The 8,902-nt window shown below is 49.9% G+C and overlaps 1 protein-coding gene across 1 annotated transcript; it reads left to right on the top strand.

Annotated features, from left to right (window-relative positions):
- Positions 1-206: 206 nt before the first annotated feature.
- irf2bp2b (interferon regulatory factor 2 binding protein 2b) lies at positions 207-3,176 on the top strand. The gene is made up of 2 exons (XM_084318849.1): positions 207-1,314; positions 1,868-3,176. The coding sequence occupies exons 1-2, from the start codon at positions 462-464 to the stop codon at positions 2,650-2,652; spliced, it is 1,638 nt and encodes a 545-aa protein (XP_084174975.1). The 5' UTR covers positions 207-461; the 3' UTR covers positions 2,653-3,176.
- Positions 3,177-8,902: the final 5,726 nt, after the last annotated feature.

Here is an 8,902-nt window from a genome sequence, read left to right as displayed (position 1 = left end):
GCCCTGGACGACGTCGACGTGCAATCAACATTCATTCATTTTATCCCCCTCGCGCCCCCCCCCCCCCCCCCCCCCCGCCAACCACGAGCTCCATGTAACGCGGAAGTGCAGTGATGTGGCTCTGGATGGAAGTGTGGTGTCGGTGGTGACGTCACGACACGGAGCTCGAGGGTAGAGTTGTAGCACAGCGCTGTGCCGCGCGACGAGACAGAGAGGCGCGCGCCGTGTAGTAAAAGTACACAACTGCGATGAACTCCTCCGTATAATTCGGTTGTTTTGTCGGCTACTCCGGCTCGAGGGAAACTATACAAATAATTCGAGACTTTGTTTTTTTCCCCCCTTCTTCTTCTCCCCATACATAGTGCGGAGAAGGAAAAGGACACGGCGGGGGAGAGAGAGGACATTTTGGAGAATTTCCCGTGTTTCCCTACTTTTTTCTTATTCTTCCTCCACAACAAACGATGTCCTCCGCGGCGGTCGCCGCCTCGAGACGGCAGTCGTGCTATTTGTGCGACTTGCCCCGCATGCCGTGGGCGATGATTTGGGATTTTACCGAACCGGTTTGCAGGGGATGCGTGAACTACGAGGGCGCCGACCGGATTGAATTTGTCATCGAGACCGCGCGGCAGCTGAAGCGGGCCCACGGCTTCCACCAGGAGGGCCGGTCTCCTCCAGGAGGGCCGCCGGGGGGGAAACATGCTCAGCAGCAGCACGCGGCGAAGGAGCTCCACTCCCTCAGCCACACAGGAGACCCCGGCTCGCGCCCCCCGCCCCAGCCGCTGGACCGCTACCCGCTCTCCGACCGGCCGCCGCGGCTCACCGGGGGCCCGGAGTACCACCACCACCAGGCACCGGGGGGGAGGCACACGGCGAACGGTCTCCCCGGCGGCGTCGTGCCGTCGAACGGATTTCCAAAACCCGACGATCATCCGCCGGAGCTGAACCGCCAGAGTCCCACCAACCCCCGCAGGACGAGCGGTGCGGTGCCGCCTCCTAACCTGGTGCCTCTGGTGGTTAACGGCGGCATGGGCTCCGTCTCCGTGCAGCACGCGCTCAACGGCGGCCGCGCCGGCGCGGCTCAGATGGGTCTGTTGCCCCTATTGGGCCCGGGGGGCGAGCTGAAGGACAACAAGCACAGCAGGCCGGACAGCATGTCGGACAGCATGTCGGATAGCCACAAGGAGTGGATGGGTAAGGGCAAGACGGTGCGGGACCTGATGGCGTTGCACACGTTCGACAGCAGGTTCAAAAAGGACCATGCGGCGATGCAGCGGGTGATGGGGTTCGAGACCAGCGCTGCTTCCTCCAAAACAGGTGAGGATTTTCCCTCCGCCGGCTGTAATTAGTTTTTTTTTTTGGGCGGGGGGGGTCGTTTTTTTTATGCTTTGATCGTCACCAACGGCATACTTTTTGGAATATGTTGCATTATGATCGTTGCGAATGATGTGAAATCATGGTTGGGTGGGTCAAAGTAGGATTTTGGGGGGGGGTCTTTTTTTTCATTAACTCGACAATAAGAAACGTGGAACCGACGGTTGGGGGGGGGCTGACATTCTCGTGTCAGCAACTTTCACGCGCGGCGTGGCGTGTTGACGCAACGTTTGAAGTGAGATCGCTCGGTAATGCAGACGCCTGAAGCGTCTGGTTCAGCTCAAGTGGTTCTCTCATTCAGTCCCCCCTGCGTGCAAACGTTTTGCAGAGGATAGTATACTGACTCAGTGGGAGGGAGAGAAAACAAAACCATAACCACATTGTACACATTGATAAATGTCCTGTTTTCCTGTTCTCATTATTCATACTTATGCATGCTCATGCATCTAGTAGTAATGTTTGTTAACCCCCCCTCCCCCCACCTCCTCTGTTCCAGACAGGGGGAAGCACCCGCGGAGCATGAAGCGGAAGGCGTCCCCGGAGCCCGACGGAGAAGGTGGCCTCCCCAAGCTGAACGGTGGCGAACAGGGCCAACCGCCCTGGCTCCCCTCGCCCTCCGAGGTGCTGAAGATGCCCCCGGCCTCCTCCTCCTCCTCCCTGGCTGGCTTCTCCTCCTCCTCCGGCCCCCCGCCCTCCTCCACTGTCTCCCCGCACTCCCGCACGACGCCCCCCGACACGGCGGCGCAGCAGCAGCAGAACGGCCAGTCGCCCATGGCGGCGCTCATCCTGGCGGCGGACAATGCCGGCTCGCCCAAGGACGCCAACCAGGTGCACTCCACCACGGCAGGGGCGGGGCGGCGGAACAGCGGCAGCCCCCTGTCGCCCTCCTCCTCGGCCGCCCAGAGGAGGCTGGGCCAGCAGCGTGAGGTGCTGGGGGGCGGCGGCGGGAGCATGGACCCCCACCACGGCGTGCCGCCCCAGAGCGCGGCGCCGGACTCCTCCTCGGTGGCGCCGGGCAGCGTGCCGCTGTGTTGCACCCTGTGCCACGAGCGGCTGGAGGACACGCACTTTGTCCAGTGCCCGTCGGTGCCCTCGCACAAGTTCTGCTTCCCCTGCTCCCGGGAGAGCATCAAGCAGCAGGGGGCCACGGGGGAGGTGTACTGCCCCAGCGGGGAGAAGTGCCCGCTGGTGGGCTCCAACGTACCCTGGGCCTTCATGCAGGGCGAGATAGCCACCATCTTGGCGGGCGACGTGAAAGTAAAAAAGGAGAGGGACCCGTGAGATTTGTCCAGCGTATTTCTTTTTTCTTCTTTACTTTTTTTTTTTTTTTTTTTTGTAAAACAACATTGAGCAGCTTATACAACCAGTACAAAATGAATATTAATCACACATGCATACCCCCCCCCCCCCCCTACCCCCCAAAAGAAACTTGACGGACATGTACATATTGGACAGAAGGGAAGTGTATACTTCGTAAACATGGCTGTATGATTACTTTTTTTTTTTTTTTTTTTCAATACGTTGTGTTTCTATATATTTTTTGACGATAAAAAAAGGTATGTATACTCATAACGGACTACTCCCCCCATCCACCCCCTCTTTCTTTTGATGTACTATCGGTGTACTCTTAGGTCTGGTGGCAGTCCCTGTTACACATAGAATGTGACTAATATCAGCACTTGGCAACATTTCAAAAAAGAAAAAAAATGCTTCTAGCTGTACTTGTATGCACTTGTTTAAGAAAAAAAAAGAAAAAAGAAAAAAAAAACATCTTGCCAAATACAATTTCTGACCTTGTTATAATACCTTTCTGTCTGTGGTTTGCTTATTTTCCGTAATCAGTGAGCGAGGCTTTGTGGGGAAGAGTCACTGCCCTGATTGTGAATCAGTCATGGGCGGTGATGCAATACCTTCCGACGAGAAGAAAATGGGTCCCAGGGAGTGGGTGGAAGCAGAGGGGGAGAGGGAGGGTGGGTGGCTGAGAGGGAGGGGGGGGGGGGGGGGGCTGAGGGGGAGGGGGGGGGGGGGGGGGCTGAGGGCTTTTGCCATAGATGTCCGTTGCATAAAAGGTCCTGTAAAGATGCAGTAAATCACATGCGAGCGGCCAACGTGCCAGCCAGGCTCGTGTCTTGAGCCCCCCCATGCGTCGGGCAACACGGGGTTAAGTTCTGAGAGAGAGAGAGCGCCCTATAAATAGACGGGACGACGGGAAATAATATGCACATTTTAGGCAGACACTTGGCTCGGAGCTCTTGTTTATGTTTGCTCGCGCTCAAAAGGCGGGCGGGTGGCGGCGAGGAGCCTTTGTGCCGCTCGTTCGGTTTTAACGACCTCGCGTTGGACTGCCTCCTAGCTCTCAGCTGTTTGCGTGTCGAGATATAGAGAGCTTTTTATTGTGTTTTTTTTTATGTTTATTTTTTTACACTCGTCTCGTATCACTAACAAAAGGTCGTCCGCAGGCCTAGCGTGACACGTGGTGGGGGGGGGGGGGGCGGGCTCATGGCGGCCAGATGTTATCATCAGCACGGCTTGTTTTCCAAGCGGTCCTCGTCCGGGCGCTGATCCACTCCCTGAACGTCTAAACGTCTCGAGGAGTATTATGTGTGAACTTGCAGTTTTGCCTTTGACCGGTTCTTCCACATAATTCAAGTCGACAGGCCCCCGTCACGAGGACAGATATGGCCGCCTCACGTAGTCTGGCCCCGGGGGGGGGGACTGTTTCAAAACATCCCACACGTTTCTACAGTGCATGGAAACCATGAAAGATCCTTTTTCGTCGGGTGAAATGGATTCTGTTGACGCGGAATTGCGTTTTGCTGGATGTTTTTCAGTTCTGTTTCCCCCCAGCCTATATATTTATATATATATATTTTATTCAGTAGTAGCCCACCTCGTTTGTTTCCCCAGCCTATATATTTATATATATATTTTATTCAGTAGTAGCCCTGGTGCCACCTCGTTTGTTTTCCCCAGCCTATATATTTATATATATATTTTATTCAGTAGTAGCTTCGGTGCCACCTAGTTTTTTTCCCCAGCCTATATATTTTAAAAGTGTAAACAAACCCTCGGTGTGTGAGACACCGTAAACCACACTGCCCCAAACCATGTGACGCCCCACCCCCGTCACAAACAACATGCTCCTCTCCGCACCGCCGTTCGTCAAAGACGGCGAGTGAGGAGTTTCGAAGGCTTTCGTCGAAAATCTGCAAAAAGGGAGACAGGAGTGCAACCTAGAAAGACTAGCGCCCCGGAGGGTCACGTGCGCCTCGGTGGAATTCCTGAGTCACCGCCTCCCCCCCCCCCATCCCCTGCCCCCTCTCATCTGGGCTACCATAGCCTCCAGGGCAATAACACGCCTTCCACTGTTCAAGGTTGATCACACAGCGAGGGGGGATGAATGGGGCCTGTGTTTATGCTCCCAAGCCCTCTCGCATTCAGCCGCCATTCAGAGGAGCGGCGAGAGAGAAACCCAGTTAACCCTTTCCTGGCGTACTTCCAGAGCACACCGCGCGGCAGGTCTCCTCTCTCACGCGGCTGCATTACTATATATGGCGATGTGTGGCGTCCCTCCCTGGGCCTGCCCCCTCGAGCGCGCATCCGTTCATTGACATTTATTTGACGACGACGGATTTGGAGATTTTTTTTTATTTAAATTTTTTTCCTCTCCCGTGTTGGCTGCGAGGTTCTTCCCCCCCCAGGGCGTGTGTTTTGTGCACACACACACGCAGAGAAACGTCGGTGGTCGGCGGGGGGAGATGGTTGTGTGTTTTCTCTCTCCGGTCGGGTCCTTTTTTTCTTTCTTCTCTCGACGGACTCGCTCTCCCCCTTATCCCCCCGTGTCGCCGCGAGTCTATACAACAACAACGTGGCTCGACTGAAGACAGATTTCCTGGGTTCTCTTGGGGTGTGTGTGTGGGGGTTGCTTCCTTTGATGTCAAACAGCCAGACTGCAAAAACCGGACTCAAAAAGCTATACCCCCACCACTACTGCCACTACCCCCTCCCCTCCCCTCTCTCTCTCTCGCGCTCCCAGACCAGCTCATGTGTGACGCCGGGCTCGAGGCCCGCCTGGGGAATCCTGCCGCGTCGTCGTCTCCCTTCTCTTTTCATCTGTCACCGAAACTCGACACCCCGAGCGAGGCCAGGCAGGCCGGAGAGAGCGGCTCGGCTCGTCTGAGATTAATAGGTTTGCTCGAGTTACGTGGTGTGCAGAGAGAGGGAGAGAGAACTTCTGCCTTTTTCTTCTCTCTCTCTCTCTCCTCTGTTTGCTCAGCTGTCCTCGTCAGAGGCGGCGCCCCCCCCCCCCTCCTCCTCCTTATACCCTTCCTGACTCCCAGCTACAGGAGCGTATGTCGTTGGCTGTGTAGGATATAACTGAAACGAGGAGTAAGAGCACCCCAAGTCAGCTGGTTTCACCCCCGTAGGTTATTATTATACTGTACCTGCATACAGTAGACATATATATTATACTGTACCTCCATACAGTACACGTATATATTATACTGTACCTCCATACAGAACACATACATATTATACTGTACCTCCATACAGAACACGTATATATTATACTGTACCTCCATACAGAACACATACATATTATACTGTACTTTTATACAGTAGACACATATTATACTGTACCTTTATACAGTAGACATGTTATACTGTACCTTTATACAGTAGACGCATATATTATACTGTACATTTATACAGTAGACATATTATACTGTACATTTATACAGTAGACACATATATTATACTGTACCTTTATACACTACACATATATATTATACTGTACCTGCATACAGTAGAAATACATATTATACTGTACCTTCATACAGTACACCATATTATACTGTTTATTGTTTATTAGCAAAGGATCCCCATTAGCTGACGCCAACTAGTCTTCCCGGGGTCCGAGACGACATTACAACATTACAACAACATAATATACAGTACAATTAAAACATAATACAGTTAAAACATAGCAAGCCGTACCAACCGAGTAAACGCAACAGCATTAACACACACACAAACAAATTATATCTAAATATATACGGCTCACGTAAGATTTTAATTTATTTTTGAAGCTTGCTACACCTCTTATGTCACTTGGAAGACAATTACATGCCCTGATAGCGTGAACACTTAAGGTAACGCACTTGCGTTCAGCTTTTCTCTGATTGGCCACGACGCCCACGTGACCGCGCGCTAGCCCGCCCCCTGCCGCTCCTGTGTGTTGCAGCGCGGCGCGAGTGGCAGAGGTCCCTTGCGGAAATGTAATGTTATGTCCGAATCGCGCGAATACACAACATATTTATCAAAACAACTACCAGATTCACTCGTCACTGTGCATCAGTGGAGGCTGCTGACTGATTAACTAGAAACTGTACATTGTAACGTTATATTATGTTATTTCGCGTTTTTTATTCATAACGTCCTAAAACAACTTCCAGATTCACTCGTCACTGTACATCAGTGGAGGCTGCTGACTGATTAACTAGAAACTGCACATTGAGGGGGTTTGAATCACTGTACATCAGTGGAGGCTGCTGACAATTTTTAGGTGAAGCACAAATTATTATATTATATTATATATTAAATTATATTTTTTAAACATCCGCAACGCTGCAACACGCCCCCATTCCTCCCAGGTGTCAGGCTCCTCATTCGCTTCCATTCATTTTGGGGACCATGTTTAAATATCATACTTCTGAAGTATAAACAAACTATACTGCTGTGACGATTTTGAATATCTTAACATGTATTTACCACCTTCCTCTGCACGAGGCCACAGCTGGGTTTTATGTAACACAAGGACAATGAATGAATGAATGAAAACTTTATTTAACAGATTGCAACATTAAGTGTTCACGCAATTATTATGACGTAGTTAAAGAGAGACGAGTGAAAGATGAATGAAAGCATTGTTTGTGCGACAGTAGAGTTAAACTAGTTACGCTACTTATACTGTACCTTAATACAGTAGACATATATTATACTGTACCTCCATACAGTACATACATATATTATACTGTAACTTTACACAGTAGACATTACATTATACTGTACCTTTATACAGTACACATATATATTATATGTACCTTTATACAGTACACATATATATATACTGTACCTTTATACAGTAGACATATTATACTGTACCTTTATACAGTAGACACATATTATACTGTAACTGTATACAGTACACATACTATATATACTGTACCTTTATACAGTAGACATATATAATACTGTACCTTTATACAGTAGACATATTATACTGTACCTTTATACAGTAGACATATATAATACTGTAACGTAATACAGTAGACATATATATTATACTGTACCTTAATACAGTAGACATATATATTATACTGTACCTTTATACAGTAGACATATTATATTGTACCTGCATACAGTAGACATATATTATACTGTACCTTTATACAGTAGACATATATTATACTGTAACTTTATACAGTACACATACTATATTATACTGTACCTTTATACAGTAGACATATAATACTGTAACTATACAGTACACATACTATATTATACTGTACCTTTATACAGTACACATACTATATTATACTGTACCTTTATACAGTAGACATATTATATTGTACCTGCATACAGTACACTATATTATACTGTACATTCATACAGTACACATACTATATTATACTGTACCTTCATACGGCACACATACATATTATAATAATAATAATAAATGTTATTTATATAGCGCTTCTCAAGGACCCGAAGTCGCTGACAATAGGCAGAGGAACATAGTAAAACAAAGGAACATGAGACCACGGGGAAACAGTGGAGAGCAGCATGAGATAACACAGAAACACAGCCACAGGAACAAACATTAAACAGGTTGGAGGCGGGGGGGGGGGGGGGGGGGGGGGGGGGGGGTTGAAGGCTAGGGAGAACAGGTGGGTTATGAGACGGGATTTGAAGAAGGTGGAGAGTGTGGGGGAGTCTCTGATGGACTGAGGCGGGAGGGAGTCCCAGAGTCGGGGTGCATTATACCGTACCTTCATACAGTACACATATTATACTGTACCTTCATACAGTACACGTATATATTATATGTTTATCCAGAACAGCATCTCTGTGAATTGTTTCCAATAGCTGCCTGCCTCCCTGCCGCTCTGCCGTCAGGAGTAACGGCACCTCCTCCCTGCCCTCTCTCTGGAGAACATCCACCCCCCATATTTTTAGCTCCTCCACAAATGCCACCACTGATGCTCTGAAGTCTGCCGTTGCCAGGGCGACGGCTCTCTCTCTCTCTCTCTCTCTCTCTCTCTCTCTCTCCCTCTCTCTCTCTCCCCCCCTCTCTCTCTCCAGTGTATATCTCTGTAGTCGTCTGGCCACATGGAGCAACAACCAGCCTAGCAACAAGTGAGCTAGCATCACATCCATGCTGCACATGCAGGCAGGCAGGCAGGCGGGGAGGCAGGCAGGTGGGAGAGAGGGGGTAGTAAGGGGATGTTGCATGCCTGCCTCTTGAAGA

The sequence above is a fragment of the Notolepis coatsorum genome (assembly GCF_963971535.1).
Source record: "Notolepis coatsorum genome assembly, chromosome: 7".
Taxonomy (NCBI): domain Eukaryota; kingdom Metazoa; phylum Chordata; class Actinopteri; order Aulopiformes; family Paralepididae; genus Notolepis; species Notolepis coatsorum.
Note: the sequence above shows the minus strand (reverse complement) of the source record. Positions and strands in the feature narration are given on the sequence as shown.

Coding starts and splice junctions, on each gene's coding strand:
- irf2bp2b (XM_084318849.1), top strand. CDS start 462: ATGTCCTCCGCGGCGGTCGCCGCCTCGAGACGGCAGTCGTGCTATTTG. Junction 1,315..1,867: donor CGCTGCTTCCTCCAAAACAG/GTGAGGATTTTC, acceptor CCTCTGTTCCAG/ACAGGGGGAAGCACCCGCGG.